This window comes from Hyperoodon ampullatus, assembly GCF_949752795.1.
Source record: "Hyperoodon ampullatus genome assembly, chromosome: 5".
Lineage (NCBI taxonomy): Eukaryota > Metazoa > Chordata > Mammalia > Artiodactyla > Ziphiidae > Hyperoodon > Hyperoodon ampullatus.
Genome location: NC_136918.1, coordinates 133,901,827 through 133,920,740, shown reverse-complemented (window position 1 = coordinate 133,920,740; position 18,914 = coordinate 133,901,827). Strand labels below are relative to the sequence as shown.

At 45.8% G+C, this 18,914-nt stretch overlaps 1 protein-coding gene across 1 annotated transcript in view; it reads left to right on the top strand.

The window, feature by feature from the left end:
- Positions 1–479: 479 nt before the first annotated feature.
- The window catches only part of URB1 (URB1 ribosome biogenesis homolog), a gene marked incomplete at its 5' end in the record, with an annotated part of 66,062 nt that continues 47,627 nt past the window's right edge, over positions 480–18,914 (top strand). The window contains 8 exons of the mRNA XM_079705446.1: positions 480–621; positions 2,945–3,084; positions 3,809–3,960; positions 4,874–5,006; positions 9,598–9,694; positions 11,893–11,978; positions 13,532–13,657; positions 15,799–15,923. Coding sequence (XP_079561572.1) covers positions 480–621; positions 2,945–3,084; positions 3,809–3,960; positions 4,874–5,006; positions 9,598–9,694; positions 11,893–11,978; positions 13,532–13,657; positions 15,799–15,923 — 1,001 coding nt within the window. The remainder of the gene's footprint in view (positions 622–2,944; positions 3,085–3,808; positions 3,961–4,873; positions 5,007–9,597; positions 9,695–11,892; positions 11,979–13,531; positions 13,658–15,798; positions 15,924–18,914) is intronic.

The following is an 18,914-nucleotide window of genomic DNA, read 5'->3' as shown; positions in this document are numbered from 1 at the left end:
CTGCATGTCAATCAAGTTCAAAAGGCTTCATCAGAGCGCCCTCAGGTCAAGAACTGATCTGACTGTGCTGCTACCAGTCAGGTAGCAGCTCGGGCCCTCCGGGAGTGAAGGACCTGGGGGTTCTTCCTTCCAAGAACGCTCGAGAAGGCCGCCGATGGGCCTCTCCCCGCCGCGGCCGCGCGGGGGTGTCGTGGAGTGTCAGCTTGCCCCGAGTCGCCAGCAAGCCAGCTGGACCATTAGCACCAAGGGGGAACCCAAGACGCCGGGCTCCCGCACCTTCACTACCTGCTTCCCGTCGGACCGCCCTTCTCAGAGGTCCCGCCCCTTCCGTCGACCTCCCTCCGGAGGTCCTTCCTCTTCCGCCAGCCCCGCCCCTTTCAGCCCACGTGTTAGTCCGAGACACGCGTTGGTTCTCCGCGCGTGTCCTGTTGTCAGGCCCCCGGGTGTGTGGATCCCGGCGCGCCCCCGCCCTCTCGGCCATGGGGGGCCCCAAGAGGAAGGCCCCGGGCGGCCAGGACGGTGCGGCTCCCCCAGCGGGCGCAGCCAAGCGGGCCCGCACCGAAGAGCTCACGGGCGTGCGCTTCAAGGCTCAGCTGAGGGACCCGCAGGGCACTGGGCCGGGTGAGTGTGGGGCTCCGGGAAGAGAGTGCGAGCGTGCGAGGCTGTCTCCCGGCTTCGGTCTGGGTGGGGCCTCCGTGTGCAGACACAGCCGCTCCTTTTCTGCAGAGACCAGTCTCCCGATTTGCAGTCGGGAAACCGAGACCCGGGTGCTTTCGAGTCCAGGGCCCCGACTTGCTTGATTGTGACAGTTCCCTGCGACTGTATGCTTCCCTTTCCTGGGCAGCATCCCTCAGCAAGCTCTAAAATTCTTTACTGCAACTGCTAGGAAAGTGAATAACTGTACTAATTCACACAACAAATTATTTGTCGAGTCCTGTCTGTGAGTCATCTCGGGGCTGTTCAGTGAGCAGGTTTCCTACTACCATGGCTGTCAGCTCTGTTTTCCGTAGCTCTGATTCTCCAACGCTCACACTGACTCGATAACAGGTAATAAGCTATCACATCAAGCCACCACAGGACTTGTCAGTTGACCCGGATTAGACTAGTGACTGATACGAAGCAGATTCTATAATTTCACTTTTTGAAAAGTGTGACCACCCGTCACAACTCCTGGTAATCCATTAGAAAGTATTTAGTTTACAAGGACGAAACACAATTGAATATGCTAGTATGTGGAAACACTGGCACTGTGTCAAAATGAAACAGTGACAGTGTTTCTCTCAACTGAAAAATTATTAAGTTAATGGCCAGAATCTCCTCAGTTTCCAGTTTGTCGTCCACAGATTTTGTTTTTAGACGTTTGATACCTGCAACTGCTAGCCAGTGCTAGGAAGATGATAGCTGCTGTAGCACAGAATTATACATTTCATACATTCATTTGTTCATTATTTACAAGGGGTTGTTATTTGCTAGGGTAGAGATAAAATGGTGAGTAAGAATCACGTGGGCCCTGCCACCGTGAAGCTTATGAATAATCAGGTGGAAAGGCAGATATCAATCCGTAAAATCACGTAGAGACTGTTCCAGCACAAGTCCTCTAAAAGACAGGGATAGGAAACTTTCTGGTGGAAGAAAGAGCACGTTTAATTATTTGAAGGATTGTAACCGTAGACACGTTCGTGGTTTTGCCCAGAGCTCTGTACTTCTGGGCACTGCATTTGAACTGGTTGCAGAAGGAAACCAGGGTTGACAGGTGCTGGGTGCAGATGAAGGAGGTGGGAGGTGTGGCAGGGCTGAAGGCAGTGGGTGAAAGTGGGAATCCCTTGTGTGAGGCTCTGTTGGATTTGTGTTTGAATCTGGTCTCGGATTCTCCCTCCCTTTTGATATGTTCTCGTAACTTTCTGTGATAGGATCACCTCACTGGACCATCAGAGAAGTGGATTTGATCAATGTTAGGGGGTTTTGTTTTCATCCAGCTTTTAGGGAAGGTTTTTTTTCCTGTTGTGTTTTGTTTTGTTTTTCCAGCTTTATTGAGATATTATTAACATACAGCATATGTAAGTTTCAGGTGTACAATGTGGTGATTTGATGCACATGTACAGCGTGAAATCATTACCCCAAATAAGGTTAGTCAACACTTCCATCCCCTCATGTAATTACCACTTTTTTTGTGGTGACAGCATTTAAGATCTACTCTCTTAATAACTTGGAAGTATGTGATACAGTATTGTTAACTATAGTCACAATGCTGTACATTCGATTCCTTGGAACTTATGCATCTTAGAGCTATAAGTTTATACCCTTTGACCAATATCTCCTCATTTTACCCATCCCCCAGTCCCTGGCAACATCCATTCTACTCTCTGCTTCTATGAGTTTGGCTTTTTTAGATTCCACATATAACTGAGAACATACAGTATTCGTCTTTCCCTGTCTGACTTATTTCACTTAATGCCATCAAGGTCCATGCATGTTGTCTCAAAAGGCAGAGTTTCCTTCCTTTTTAAAGGCTGCATAATATTCCATTGTGTATATTTCTGTATATAGGTCTAGATATACCACATTTTCTTTATCCATTATAGTCCCTTCATGGTGGTGGGGGAGGGGTGGGTAGGAGGGGAGAGCAGGGTTAGATTGATAAAGGCCCAGAGGGTGCTCAGGAGTGTATGGGTATCGACATCGGGGAGGATACCTGCATCCGGAAGCGTTCTGCTCTAAACCAGTGCCCTTGAAAGATGTTGCCTGTGACTTAGTGGTGCTGGAGGAAAGATCGTGTCCTAACTCTTGATCGCCCCGTCTCCTCCCTGCTACTCTGTTCTCCTTCTCAATCAGTGGCACTTCCAGTCACCTGGATGTTCCTGCTGAAATCTCCCTCTGTTGCAGTAGCGGCTGAGATTGTTCCTAGACGGTCCTCGTTCACGTTTGATCCTACCTCTCATTTCAGCCTTGGAAGCCTTTGTTTCTGCGGCCAAGAAGCTGCCACGAGCAGATGTGTATGATGTCGTGGAGGGGTACATAAAGATTTCTGTTGAGTGTGCAGAGATGTTCCAGCTCCTGAGTGGGGAGAAGCACCCTGAAAGTGAAGTATGCTATTTCTTACCTGGCCTGATGGAGAGAAGAAAAAGTTAATGCTACTGTTGTGTTAAGCTTGATGAAGAGAAATGTGATATAAATTTCCAAGACGTTACCAGCTTTCTACAGAAAATGATGCTCTGTGCCTGTGCTGTAGGGATACATTCATTTTTGCATTATAACCTTTGAAAGCATTTCAGTGGAAGACAGTAACTTGTTATTGGTGAATAATACCAGAAGGAAAGATCATAGATTCTTAATCTAAATCCACTTAGTCTCACCATGGTTTGCTTTAACAGAAGGGAGATAGGTAAAGACTGTGTGTCACAGGTACAGACATATATTGAGCTGACTGTTGTTTTCTGGTTCCAAAGAGGTTCAAAATTTGGGATATTTATGAACCTGTTGAAATCTCAGGATTATTGCTCTAAGGCTGTAGACCTGTATATCCCCAAAGCAGTGAGGCTGAATCAATAGCAGAAATTGCTCTTTTAATTTCATTTGGTTTAATTGTAAGCAAGCTTATCTCTATTTAGCTAGACTATTGGAACAAGGCTAATTCCAGAGCCTGGGGCCTGGCAGATCCCTGTGTTTGGCTTGGGATGTGGGTAGGCGTCATCCTGCAAGTTGAAGGTTTTAAACCTGCAGGTGGCCGTGGCTAAGACGAGAGGAAGACATATGTAGAAGAGGAAAAGAAAGGAGATGGTTCGTAACCATCTCAGTTCTGTCTTTGCAGATGCTTTTAATATTTCAAGTTTTCGAGGCCATATTATTGCGGACAGCCAGTGACCTTTCCCATTTTCATGTGGTGGGAAGCAACATCGTGAAAAAGCTAATGAATAACCACATGAAGCTCATCTGTGAGTCCCTGTATGCTTCGGGTTACAGGTAAGTTGCCCGCCTTTCCGTGGCAGGACTGGCCTTGGGCTTGGTCTGCCTTCAGCGCCCCACAAGTGCCCGTGACCTTTGCTCCACTCCCAAACAGCGCGGAGCAGTTTCTGAGGCCGTCAGGACCATGGCTCTGCTCCTCGTCCTGTTGACCGGCCCCTCACCGAATCCTCTGCCGCCAGGTGTCCCTTTCCTCCTGCCCTGCTGCTCTCTGTGCTGTCTCGGGAGCACTTCAGACCTCCTTCAAGCTGCCTGTCCTTTTGTCCCAACAGCTCTTCCCCGAGGTCCTCACGGGCACCCTCCCTCTCTGCCTTCAGGGCTTTGCAGAGGTGTCATCTCAGGGAGGCCCTCTCTGGCCGCCGCATCCACTACGTGTGGCGTAATATCCATATCCACGTCTTGACTCACTGTCTCCCTCCCCTAGAATTCAGGGTACCTGCAGGTGGAGGCCTTGACCGTCCTGTAAAACGCCATCCTCCCAGCACCTAAACGGTGCCTAGTATGTAGTAGGTGCTCCGTAACTGTGAATTTTGGGTAACTGCAGGATGGGAAGGCAGCCAGGAGCTCGCATTTGGAGATGCCCGCCGTGCAGAAGTGTTCCTCGTGCCCTGCAAAGGCAGGGGTGGTGTGGGTCCAGATTCATGACCATTTACTGGACACAGACGCGGCCATCTTCTTCTGACCTTGCCTTCTGTGTTCTTGGATCCTACTCAAACTCAGATTTTTAGCTTTCTTTGAAGATTTCCTGAGGGTTTTTTTTTTTAAAGAAAGAGCATGTCTGCATGTCTCCCTCCTTCCGTTTTCTGGTTTGGGGGTAGCAGACCACACAGCCAGGTGTGCAGCTGCTTCTCGGGGGGTGGCTTTGTGTTTCTGCTGTCCTGAGACTCCTGGTTTCCTTCTTGTCTCTGCACAGGATGGCTCGAGCCTGCCTGAACCTGATGGCCGCCATGGTGACCCAGGGTCCCGAGGCTGCCAGGGACGTCTGCAGTCATTTCGATTTGAATAAAAAGACCTTGTACACGCTGGTGACCAAGAGGGATTCAAAGGTAGGAGTGCCGAGCGTCCTTTCCCTTTGAGGGGGCCAAAGTGTTTCACGTGTCCTCCTCTCTCTGGCCTCGGTCATCGCGTAGATGGGGCGGGAGGCCCCTGTGTGGACAGACGTGTGCCTCGGCGGCCGCTGGAGCCTATAAAGAAGGGAGGCCTCACTCCTGGCTGGTGGTGAGGGTCCGGTCGCCTGCAGAGCCCGAGTGGCAGGGACGTCTGAGGCCAGCTTCTCTGGGGGCTCAGCATCGCAGTGCCTTCCTGGCCTGTGAGGGTGATGTAGCTTGTGAGCGTCTTCACAGAGCAGCGGAAACGGTCTCCCTGTGCCTCGTGGTGAGGCCCTGGTGGTGGCCTGGTCCTCCCGTGTGGGTTCCGTCCACTTTGTAGAAAAGCCTTGGGAGGCCAAGCCAGTGACCTCATCAAAGAGGACGTTTATGGCTTTTTACTCTGTTTCTTGCGCCTCCCAGTTGTAAGTCTTATAATGAGTAAGGGCTGGCTTGTGCCAAAGAGAAGGGAAGTGTAAATGCTTGGTTTTCAGGAGAGCTGTTAAAAAAAAAAAAGTTTCCTGGTGGCTCCAGAAGTTTCACTTGGGTTCGGAAAGGTTCTTGAGGAAAAAGTATGAGTTTCAGGCCTCATAGGCTGGAGCAAGGGCGCCCTCCCGACACGTGTGCCGGCTGCGGGCTGCCGAAGCACCTGTTCCCGTTTGTGTGTCCACTCTCCCTGCTGGTGCCCCGGTGGCAGTGCCACAGCCGCCCGGACTCCGTGCTCCACGCCCCCTTCCTGAGCACTGGGACCAGGCCACAGAGGCCCACCCCTGTCTGCCCGGGTGGAGGAGCCACGGTAGAATAAGTGACTTCTGCAGCCAGGCGTCACCTCGTTCTCCAGCGCCTCCCGGGAGTTGAGAGTTTCTACGTTGCCAGGTAGTAGACTGAAGGTTAATCATGGGAACAGCAGTATTGAGGGTTTTCCTCGGTTATGAGTAAGGTTTTCTCTGAGGAGAAAATTCCGGGTGTTAGTGTTTCGTGGATACTACGATTAATGTGTCAGAAGTTCCATTTAATGAGTGCTGGCTCCTGGCATCTAAGTGCGTGTCTAATAAAAGGAATGTGTGTCCTGTTTGCATGCCAGGGCAGATGTCATGGCTCTTTGGTCTTCCCTGGCAATCAGCCTGGCAGTAATTACCTGTCAGAATCCCTTCCCTTTCCCACCCCGTGTCTTGACCTCAGCCAGCCTAGCCATCTAAGTAAAGTACATGTCAGTGGACAGGCCAGTCGCCAGGACCCAGTGTGGGAAAACCCAAGCTGGGCTTCCAGGCCCGGATCCAGCTGCAGGACAGCACGTGTGCTGCTTCATCTCAGGGCCTTGCACGTTATTTTACATCTCTCTTGATCTGTAAAATGGGAGTTGTTGTTGAAATGAAAGTGTTTTTACTTTCTTTAATCATCTGTATCAAGTATCTTAAATACTCTGTATATTGTAGGAAATGGTTTCTAGACATTAAAATTTTTTTCTAGTATGAGAAACATCAGGGCCATTCAAAAATAGAGAACGGCACAATGAATTCCCACGTACCTGTCGTCCAGCTTCGGACCCTGTTACCCCTCCCACCTTTTGGGTTGTTTTGGGGTAGTCTTACAGCACATCCCACATATATTTCACCGTCAGTATTTCAGTGTGTATCTCTAACAGAAAGAACATTTTAGAAAACAAAACCATGGTGCCATCATTGTACACCATTAATAATTTCTCAACATCATCTAATGCCCAGGGTGGCCTCAGCTTTTCCCCGACTGTCTCAGAAACGTCTTTACACTTCGTGGTTCAAATCAGGGTCCAAACAAGAGCTGCACGTTATGTTGGTTGATACCTTTCTTAAATCTCTTCATTGCTTTGAGTTTTCTGCCTCTCCCCCACCTTTTTTTTTTTTTTTTTAAATGCCATTTAGTTATTGAAGAAGCTGGGAGATAAATTTTTTTGAGTGTTTTTAACATTTCAGAGGGACTTATTAAAGCTTCATGAAGAAAGAGGATTATGAATATTTTTTCATCCAAAGAAAGCACTGTTAAAAATCCTGTGCCAAAGAACAGTTTTACCAAATATGTGTTGGTCTATTTTAGACAGTGTTTTGCAGAACAAGCCGTAGAGTTCAGGATGTTTTCCTCCTGGGATAATAACCCTGTGAATTCACAGGGCGGGAATGAAGAGTAGGCGTGTGGCCTTCTTGCCTCTGATGGAGTTCGCTGGAGGTGGAAGGTGGGGCTCCGGGGCAGTGAGGGGCTGTGGTCAGGTGGAGAGGCCTGGTGGTGGCTGCTGGAGAGGGGCAGGGGCTATGTCTCGGGGGTTTTGTTCTCCACAATGTCAGGAATCTGAAATTTGGGGTGCTCTGGGATATACAAGATGGATGCCAGCAGATGAGAGCTAACCTCTGTTTCAGTTCAGAATCCATTGCTGGAGGCACCCCTGAGAGGATCTGGTCCAACTCTGCTGTGTTTGCGCAGGATAGAAAGACCTGCAAGGACAGGTTGGGGCCAACATTCCAGGGCCCTGACTCCCAATACTTCAGTGGAGGAAAAAAACCCTAAAACTTGTGGAACCTTTCCTACTCTCTGGGAAAGGATAAAACCTAATTTAATTTTTTAAGGCAAGTTTTAGCATCTTGCCAGAATTCTTTTGAAATGTAAGATGTACGTAGACCAGGATAACAAGTTAACTGCGCTTGAATTAGGTGACACGTTTGTTTGAACGGTGAGACATCTGGATGGCTTCGGAGCAGTTGTTACTTTAAGCTTCCTGAGGACAGGGGCAGTATCTGAGTCACCTTTGCATCCTCTCAGCCTGAGTTTATGGCATCTTGAGTGTAATTGGTGTTTTATTAACATCGAGTTGGTGAATGAAGCACTGGAGCGTCGCTGACAGTCTGAGGAGTGCAGCTCACTTTCAAGACTTTAGCCATCATTGTACCCAAACCCATATTGCGAAGAGGCCCACAGGGTGGTCCCCAGAACAAGAGGGTAGTTTGGGGCTCTTAGTATATTTGGAATAAAGCAGCATTGATCTTGTAAGGTCTTGCTGATGTGTGTTCTGTGCTGTGGATGGAGATAAACTCCCATCAGTATAAGGAACAAGCAAGGCCTCCACCCAGATGTTACGGACCAGGGCTCGGGTGCTTGTTCTTTTCTCCAGAAGAAACATATCCAATAAAACAAGACAGAATTCATTAAGTACATAGAGGCCTAAATGGTGCCAACTGCGGTCCTTGCACCCTGGGAAAAAGTGGAACGAAGATGCCATGGGACCCCCGAGAAGAAGGAACTTCTCTGTAGGCAGATGTGATGTTGGGCATGAAGCAGTGTGTTTGTACAGGTATTTCGTATCATTCCAGTTCCAGTACTTACTCACTTAGTAGTTATGTAACCTTAAGCGAGGTTTTTAAAACCTCAGTTTCCCCATCTGTAAAATGGGTATTGTGGGCATCTGTACCTCAGATTGTTATAAGGAGTAAATGAGATAACAGATGTGTAGCGTCTGACATAGTGTCTGGCACATAGTAAGTGCTCGGTGAATGTTATTGATACCATCACCACCATCATCAACGCCATCACCACCATCACCATCATCATCACTACTGCCCCCACCTCTGCTGCCACTACTAAGTGGAATGGGACTCTTGGAAGGCAGAGACTCCTTAATTTTTTCAGGCAATGATTTTTCAGGGCAATGATTCTCCGTGATGTTCACTTACTTCTTGTCATCAAATTAAAGTACCTTTGGAATAACTGAAATAGGGAAAAGTTTTCGGTGTAAGCAGTGGAGGATCTGAGCATATGTGCTAGTTCTGGTCCAACTGACGAGACCTGCATGATCCTATGCTGTGGGTTCTTTGGATGTAAAAAAGGAATGTGAGACACGGGTTTGTCTTAAAGTTACTGGGAGGGAAAACTGATCAGGTGGCCCTAGTGGTTTCCCCTGAGGTGTTGGCTGTTGGTCATGGCCTTTGGGCCCTCGCTGAGGGTGCTCTCCCGGGTAATGGCTGATGCCTGCGGGACGGTGCAGATTGCAGTCCTGGGAAGGCCATGGTGGGTTTGTAATGAGACAGCATCTGTACTTGGGTGTCTGATGTAAATTTATAATATAAAAGCCAGACGTCACCTCATTGATGTCTCATCAGAGTCAGCACTAGCCTTTCCATTATCTCTGGGTTTTCAAAAACATAGATGTATTATTTCATTACACAAGAGTAGGTCATATCTGGACAGGCTGAGAGTCTTCTGCTGAATACCGAAGTGGTCCATGAACTAAAAATGTGTATATATTATGGTCGGGGAAGGGGAGATCTATACTTTTGTATTTAGAGAGAGTTTGAAAGAGAGGGAGAAACAGAGTAGAAGATTGAGGGGATAGGGCAAAGAAAAAGACCCTTTGTTTACATAAAGAGATGACCGGTGGTTTTAGACTTAGACCCGCTAATGGCACAAGCCCGGCAGGCCCCTGTGATACTGGGACGGGGGGCGGGGTGGCGTGCCTGCTGCGTGTCCCTGCTTCCCGGGGGGGTGTGTGTGGATACGCACGTGACATGCGGGTCTCCTTTGCCCCCAGGGAGTGCATGACGTCCGGCTGGCCTACATTCAGTTCGCTCTTTCCTTCTTGATCACAGGCGATGACAGCACGATCGCACAAGTGCTGGAGTTGAAAGGTAGGTGTGTCTCTTTGTCTCGGGGCACAGCCTGCTTGTGATTGTTTTGAAAAACCTACCACAGAGCATTTTGCAGGTTAATAAAAGTCTGCAGCCTTTGCAGCTGCCGTGTACACTGGGGTAAAGGGTGTGTGTGGCGCAAGACTTTGGTCAGTGCGGTTTTGATATCGCTGGTCAGTGCGGACAGAGATATCCCTGTTTCGCTAGCTGGATGCTGAGCGGGCCTAACAAAGGAGAAGTGCACACTTCAGAGACTCCTGCAGACAAAGGAGGCTTTGTGGTTCCAGAAAGTACATGGATTCATAGCCGTGGCTACCCTGCTTTTCTTAGTAATTGTTTTTTTAAAAAATGCCCAGTGTTACCAGAATATTAGTAGTAGAGCTTCAGAGAATTCCACCAGTACCACCTTCTGATGCCAGTGTCTCTAGAGCAAGGCTTGGCGTAGTTTAATCTATTAGGGCTACTTGTGTTTTATCAAGACTGTGAATGGCAGCGCGGAGAGGGCAGTTGTCCAGTAAGATCCCCCGGGATCAAGCCCTGTCTGGGGTGAGAAGCTGGTGTCCCAGCTGGGGCCCAGGGACTTGTCGGGGGAGGGACAGCATGGGGCCGCCAGCCTTTCCCCCGCCTCCCCCAGCGTGGGAGCCCAGAGCCCCCTCCAGAAGGAGCTGCAGAGACCATTTACGAGCAGGTGTGGGTGCTGCTTCCTGTGTGTTGTCAGCCTGGTCTGTGTAGCAGCCCCTTGGAGGCGATGCTTCCTTTGCGTGGTGCAGTGGACACGTCCTGCTCGTTGCCAGGCCCGTGTGGGATGCCCTCCGCAACCAGGGCTGGACGTTTCTTCAGAATCCTTCTGGGTCTTCTCAGCGTCTGGCCATTTATTAAATAAAGGACACTGATTTGGGGTTATGCATCCATGCTGCTAAAGGGGCAGGGATGCACTTCTGTTAAAGTTTCTGCAGGGCAGTTAGGCTGGTCCAGCCATTCTGCATCTAGTCATTTATACTAAGGAAATAATTAAGGATGTGAGCAGAGGTTTTGTTAGGGGACATTTTTTCATATTAGCTGAAAATTGGACTCCTCCTAACTACCCACCAGCAAGGGATTGAGCAATTTGAGGACTGGTCATAAGGAGGAATGCAGCTATTAACAATGATGTAGAAATATATATATAGACGTCAGATGTTTTAAGGATATAGGATTGGGTGTAAACTCAGTTATAAAACTGGTAAAGTATGATCCCATTTTACTGAAAGTTACATTTAACAGAATATGGATATATCAGAAGGTTAACAGTTAACTGGTAACCCAGACATCAACAGTGTTAACTTTTGGGTAGTAGAGTTATGGTTGATTTTAAATTTCTGTCTGGTATTTTCTGAATTTTTTTTTTAAGAATAATGAATTTGCTTTTGTAGAAATTATGTGTGCCCATTAAGCATGTACGGAGGAAGAGAAATTGTAATTGCTTTGCTGCTTTTCACCAGTATGTTAGTAATAATACAGCTTCAAGCCGTGGAGGCTGAGTCCTTGGTGATCCCAAAAGTATGAAGAGAAAGCAAATAAATAAATCAGTCCAAGTTCTACCACGAGTCAATAAAGTGACAACCATCACTTTATTTTTATTTTTTTATTATTATATATTTTTACAACTTTATTAGAGTATAATTGCTTCACGGTGGTGTATAAGTTTCTGCTTTATAACAAAGTGAATCACTTATACACATACATCTGTTCCCATATCCCTTCCCTCTTGCGTCTCCCTTCCTCCCACCCTCCCTATCCCACACGACCATCACTTTAAATACATCTCTGAGCAAGTCTAAGCGAAGAAACTTTGGAAAACTGTAATCGTACCATACATTCTCTTTCAAACCGTCAGTATTAAATTAACTTTACCGAAGTTAATGAGAAAAGGAAAGTAAACCAGAACTAAAGGAACTATTGAACTTTAATGGTTCAGTCATTGTTTTGCCTTTAGATATTTATTTCCTATGTCACAAAAACAGTTTTTCCTATTGTGAACTTGTATAATTAAAAAAGACAAAACTTAAAAAACAAAAAGAAAAGGCAAGTAAATGGCATTGTTTGCTGTACCATTTTAAGAATGGTACAGCAAACAAACGCTTTAAGAAGTAATGTTCTCTCATCGGTTCTCATTCAAAGTATTGTTGAGTCTAATGCTTTGAAACTTTTACTTTCAGAATTTATTCCTTGCATTTTCAGCTCAGGCATGAAGGAAGATAGGATCTCTACCATCAATATTTTGTTATCCACACTGAAAACAAAGGTACGTTTTTGGTTATCAATGTTCCTATCATTTGTTTGCTCCAGAGTTTTACAGGACTTTAGAGCTATAACATCGTAGGTTATATGGGTTGTTGTATAGGTTGAATGGGAAACCGTTTCTTAAGCAGAAACTTGGTGGTGATGAGCCAGTCCTGAAGGTTACAGGCACTGAAGCCACCACTTCAGTTCAGGTGAGGCTGCTGTTTCACAGCAGGAGAAAAGCTGCTCCCTGCTCCCCACTATTTCACAGGAAGCTACTGGGGTAACTGAGCTGTAAATACAACTCTTCTTCATTTGCTCACCTGGCAAAATGTTATTTTGTGTCATCTTTCATGTTCTGCCTTTTACACGCATCTTACAGAAATTTTTAAACTTGCTGAAAGGATAACTGTCTTTGATACAGAAGCCCCTTAAATGATCAGTTAGAAAAACTCAACGATCCTCCCAACATAAATAGTTGTCAAAAGGCCGTGAACTGGCAGCCCATGTAAAAATGGCTAATTAGCACAGTATTTAGTGCTTCTCAGCGGGGCGCAGGTCTGCCCTCCACGGGCCATCTGGCAATTTTTGGTTGCCATAACTGGAGAAATGCAACTGACATCTGGTGAGTAGAGACCAGGGATGCTGCTCAACGTCCTACAGTGCACAGGACAGCCCCTCACAACAGTTATTTGGCCCAAAATGTCAGTAGTGCTGAGGTTGAGAAACCCTGATTCCGAGCCGTGAAAATAATGAGGTACAGGTCTTTTCACCTACCAGATTGGCATTGACTTTTCAAAACAGTGATATTCAGTGCCAGCAAAGATGCTTTGAGTCAGGTACTTTCCTGGAGGAAGTGTTGCAGCCCATCTGGAAGACAGCAGGTCTAGCAGTATGTGTCAGAGGTTTTAAAAACGTTTGTACACCTGGAGTGAGGGATGGGATTGCCACAGAATCACCCAGGGAACGTATTTGAAATACATAAACCCTCAGAGATATGAGCTGGGGCGGTAGGTTTGTGTGGAGCTGAGAACTGATGCCACGATTCCAAGTCCAGAGTCGGGGTTGCAGGGCAGGCTTTGTACAGGGATGCTGCTAGTCATGGCCAGAGTTTGGAAGCAACCTAATTATATACACCTGGGAAATGGTTAAATAAGTTATAGTTGCTCATAGGATAGAATGACGTTCAGCCCTCCAAAATGATGTTCTAAAGGAATTTTTAATGATGTGGAGACAGCTCATGCTGCATTAAGTAAAAGCAGGCACAAAACTATAATTAAATATATTCTCAAAGAAGCCAAAAAAAAAAAACCACCCCAACAAGAACCTAATCCATACACATGTATGTTTTGTGTGGTTGATGGGGACAGGGAGGCTGAAAGGAAATCTACCAAAATGTGAGCTGTGAGTATCCTAGGGTGGTGGCAATATTGGTGAATGTTTTCTCTTTACGTTTTTTCTTTTTCTGGCTAAATATTTTGCCGCAGGCCTACATTATTTTTATAATGACGAAATCCAATAAACACGATTTTAAAAATCAACTTCCTTGAAATTCATTTGTTTTTTTGTTTTTAGGTAGTTCACAACAAAAATATCACAAAAACCCAGAAGGTGCGTTTCTTTACCGGGCAAGTGCTCAACCACATAGCGTCTCTGTACAGCTGGAAGGGGATTGTCGACGTGAGCCTGGAGAATATTGAGGTACAGTCGTTTTTGGCTTTCACTTGGCCTCACTGTTAGTGTGTGATACCCAGAGCTGGGAGACTGAAGAATCTACACATACACCTGCCTTCAAGAAAGTCCCCCATTTGGTGTTTCTTTTGGCTTGTGGTTATGTTAATTCCCAACTCAGATGCAATATGATTAAAAAAAAATTTTTTTTTTTACAGTAAGATTTTTTTCTAATATCTGAGGTATCATGATATTAAACTTTTTTTTTTTTAATGTGGAAACCATCATTCCCTTTAGCTGTGTGGCATCTGAATTTTCCCTGCAGCTTGCACAGTAGATGTACAGGGTTGATCCCTGCTACTTCTCCCGCCTCACTTCCCTCTCCTCTCCCATCCATTCTTTTCACACTTTTCCAGCAGTTGGAGTTTCAAGGCCTGTTGCTTCTACTTTAGGATCCTAAGTACCTAGGGAACCTCAATTTCCTCACTTACTGACATGTAGAGTTTACTTTGTAACAAGTGCTAAATTAGAACAGTTGCTCTCACATGGACCCAAAGCCAGTGTACTTTTTAATTCTCCTCATTTTGATTTTCCTCAGGGTGTTTCTGAACATGGACTTGGCCAGAGTCATGAAGGCTCAGACTTCCTGTTAATTCTATGATACTTACCTCTCAAGAGCCCACTGTTTTGCTTCCTTTTATCTCCACGACTTGCCTATGTCCTCTTGTTTTGGACATGTTTTGTATGTTCTATAACCAAGAAGCCTCAGGGGCTTAATAAAAACACTCCCAAATGTGGAATTTTATTCAAAAGAGCAAGAGAAATTAAGTCATTCATAAGCTTGTTTAAAAATACAGGTTTAAACTTGCCCCTCTTAAGAGTATTTTTTTTTTTTTTTTTTTTTTTGGCCATGCCACGTGGCTTGTGGGATCTTAGTTCCCCGACAAGGGATGGAAGCCGGGCCCAAGGTAGTGAAAGCGCCGAGTCCTAACCACTGGAGCGCCAGGGAAGTCCCGAGTTTTTTTTTGCGGTATGCGGGCCTCTCGCTGCTGCGGCCTCTCCCGTTGCGGAGCACAGGCTCCGGACGCGCAGGCTCAGCGGCCATGGCTCACAGGCCCAGCCGCTCCGCGGCATGTGGGATCCTCCCAGACCGGGGCACGAACCCGCGTCCCCCGCATCGGCAGGCAGACTCTCAACCACTGCGCCACCAGGGAAGCCCCCGAGTTTTTTTTTTTTTTTTTTTTCTTTTAATGGTTCTATTTTATAGGTGAGGACATTCAGAATCAGGGAATTAAGAGAAGCTCTCATTACGGGTCACACTCTGGCATCCAGACCCCATCCTGAAGCTCTCCTGGGGCCCGTTAAGAGTTGCCTCATTAGAATGAAAGATGCCCCTATCACCTAGGAGATTCTGAGGGATTTAGGAGCTCTGTGCCAGGAACTGGAGACGATGACCAAATATTTATTTCTTCTGTCGCAGTATCACAACGCAGAAGCAAGAAAAAGCTTAGAAAAAATGTTCTATTTAAAGCATGTGCTGTAAACAGAGAATCTTTAGTGCTGGGGATCCTCATACTGACGTGCCGTGTACTTCCTAACTCAGTGATGACTTCAGCTGTCTCATCCACAGTTTGCTCATTCGTGAGATGGGTGTCATCATGTTTGCCCTGCCAGACTCACAGGGCTGCTATAAGAATTATTGTGAAGTGCTCGGAAACAATAACAAATGACATAAAATCTCAAGTTATCTGTAGTTTCTTGTTGTTCCAGCAACTCCCTGTTGGTTCACCTTTAAAAGTACATTTTAAATTCGATTTATTTAAAGTAAAAAACAAATAAACAAACAGAAAACCCCAGTGGACCCGTTTTTCCCACCCCCTTGACCCCCACTTCTGGCAGCCACTGATCGGCTCTCTGTATCTGTGAGCTTCTTAAAAAAATTGTTATTGTTTTATTTTGTTTAGATTCCACCTATAAGAGTATTTTTAAATTTTGATTGGTGTTTCTGTTTTTTTGTGGGGTTTTTTGTTTTTGAATTACACCAGATGTTCAATTTAAAATGTTTTCTAAGTTGCCATTAGGCATGTGATATTGTCCAGTTTTTACCCTGTAGTTGTTCGTAAGACTTATGAACTTGGGATTGTCACTGAATTTCTTTGAAACCCTCGTAGACTTCTGCTGAAGACGCAGGGAAAACCATGGTGAGGCAGCTCGTTCATAACTTCCTGATGGATCTCTGCTGTTCGCTCAAGCATGGAATTAATTTTTATGACGCGTCTCTTGGTACCTTCGGCAGGTAAAGTGTAACGCCCGTGTGAATCCTGAGTGTGAGTTCTCAGAGGTCATCACGTACGTGACTTACAGTGGAAATCTGTTAAGTAACGGAACTGTAGTGGGTTAGAACTAGCATTTTAGGCGTTATCTGACTCATTTTAGGGATGAACTCAGAATAGGACCCGGAGGGCCCCCGTTCGTTGTGTGCCCTCGGGGCAGAGTCTCAGGGTAGCAGTTGACTCAGACACACAGTGTGAGGTATCTCACCCAGGAAGGTTCTGTGTGTGTTCACTCGGCAGCTATGTGCCAGCTGGATCTGGGAATAATTCTGTTACATCATCCTTCCCAGAGATGGGGTGCCCTCTCATGCCTCACCACAGTCCTAGGTGGGTACCATTGTTACCCCAGTTTCGCAGATGAGGAAAATGGGCCCACAGAGGGCAGGTCACTCACCCTGAAAGTGGCGGAGCTCAGACTGGAACCTAGGTGATCTGGTTCCCAGCCCACACTCGTGACAGCTACACAGCCCTTGTCTCCTCGGGGGCAGCTGCTGATGAGTTGGGATTTCACAGTTTTGTTTTTACGTTTTATTTCATATTTCACCATTCTGATAACATTTCATCAGTAAGGAAACAAAGTCCACAGCTAATGATTTAGATTATGTTCTTTTGGACTTTCTCTTTAGAGTCATAGACCTATAATACATATCCACGTTATTAATATTTAAACCAGAACGGGCTACTGTTAGATATATTGTTCATTAACCTGCTTTTTTCCCATTTGACAACTAAAAACATTGGACATATTTTCTGGTCATTGTGAATGACCCTTAGTTTTACCCCCTTGACATTTTATTATAAGGATAGAGATGGTTTGATTCGGTTTCAACCGGTCAGAAAATGACTCATCCCTCATAATGGGATTCATTCGGTGGGAATTCTTTTCCCTGCTTGTGGCTTTGAACTTGTTTTCATTCTGTGATTATTATGAATTAACTTGCCATGTCATTCCTTTTTCTTCTAATTTTGTTTTGGTGATATTGTAGCTTTTCTCTCATCAGTGAGAGAAAGCTTGTTTTCTTGCTGAAATGTAAGAGCAGACTTTTTGAGTCTTAATATAATATAACACCATGCTAAAAAGGCTTGTTTTCCCTATTAAGGAGACCCATAAAATAGATGATCATTTAATGAGCATATTGAGTCAACTAGCAGTTGTGGGTGTGTTTAAATAAGCTATGGTTTATGTAAAATTTTTCAGCCATGGGCAAAAGACAAATGTTTGTGCTTAGGAGAGAGGAAGGGAGTTTTGTTTGTGGGGTGTTAATGGAAAGCTTTGAGAAAACTGAAATGCCTCCTTTCCCAGTGGTCGTAAAGCTCCCTCGTTTCCTGCAGGTGTCCGTGCAGATGTCGCACGTCAGAGAGGCCTTCCCTGGCAGCCCTCTTCTGAGATAGTCCTTCCACTGTCACTGTCCTTTCGCCTGGCCCTTGCTTCTGATGGTGACTTATCACCATCTTGCATATTTATTTATTTGCTTGTTCACTACCCAATAGCCAAGAATTCGTGAGAACAGAGACTAGTCTGTTTTGAATCCCCAGAGCCTACGACTAGTCTGTTTTGAATCCCTGTGTGCCTGCCTGGCACATAGTAGGCATTGAAAGTGAGGCATTATAGTGTAGGCAAGGGTTGGCAAACTTTTTCTCTGAAGGTCCAGACAGTAAGTATTTTAGGGTTAGTGTGCCATACAGTCCCTACTGTGCCCACTCAACCGTGCCATTGTGGTACCCAAGCAGCCATGCTATAAATAAACAAATGGGTGTAACTGTGTTCTAATAAAGCTTTATTGACAGAGGCAAGTGGTGGGCCAGAGCTTGCTGAGCCTTACTGTGGAGGTTCAGAGAACAGTTTCTGGAGTGCCTCTGAGACCTCAGCGGGTTACTATTTCTCTCTGCCAATGTTGCCTCATCTATAAAAAGGAAATACAATTAGTGCCCACCCCAGAGAGAGGCAGTGTGTGGTAACTGCCTCGAGCAGTATCTGGCACGTGTTGCAAACTCTAAATTAAATGCTATTCATTTTATTACATCGTTGATTAAAATTGTGTGTGTGTCTAGTGTTTTTGGCGCTCTCCGCAAATTTTTTTTTTTTGAGTTTCTAGGTAAACCTTTTTTTTTTTTTTAATTTATTTTTGGCTGCGTCAGGTCTTAGTTGCAGCACGCAGGATCTTTCATTGTGGCACGTGGGCTTTTCTCTAGTTGCGGCATCCGGGTTTTCTCTTCTCTAGTTGTGGCGCGGGCTCCAGGGCACGTGGGCTCTGTAGTTTGCGGCACGTGAGCTCTCTAGTTGAGGCATGTGAGCTCAGTAGTTGTGGCACGTGGGCTTAGTTGCCCCATGGCATGTGGGATCTAAGTTCCCTGACCAGGGATCGAACCCATGTCCACTGCACTGTAAGGTGGATTCTTTACCACTGGACCCCCAGGCAAGTCCCACTCTTTGCAAATTTAACATTCCATGCATTTGAAAGCACAAACTATGTTTTGCTCATGATATTTTCCTATTAAGAATTCTAAGCTTTTTAAAGGATAGCTTTCTGATCAAAATTATACTCATTCTAATTCAATTTTTGAAAAATTTTTATTGTCTGTAAAGTGTCATATTGCATCTTAGTTTTGGTCAGTTTATAAGGGGCTGCAAAACAGTGGTGATCCCAGAAGCCATCAACGTGACACGCCAACGAGGCAAATTTTGATTTTTTTCTGGATATTATGGCTTCCCAGGGACAAGCAGATATGAAAAGACATCTTTTCTTAAAAAGTATCTGGGGGTAAAACCTACTTGGCCATGTAGATCCTAGGCCAGGTGCTCCCTTTCTCCAAGTTTTAATGTCTAGGTTTTCCTGTTTGTATCATCTTCTTATATTTTTGAAAACTGCCCACTTTGGGACAAATTTTGACTCTTTTCATACAGTAGATTATTCCTCCTATATTAGCTTCTTTTGGCTGTGAAGTGAAAGCGT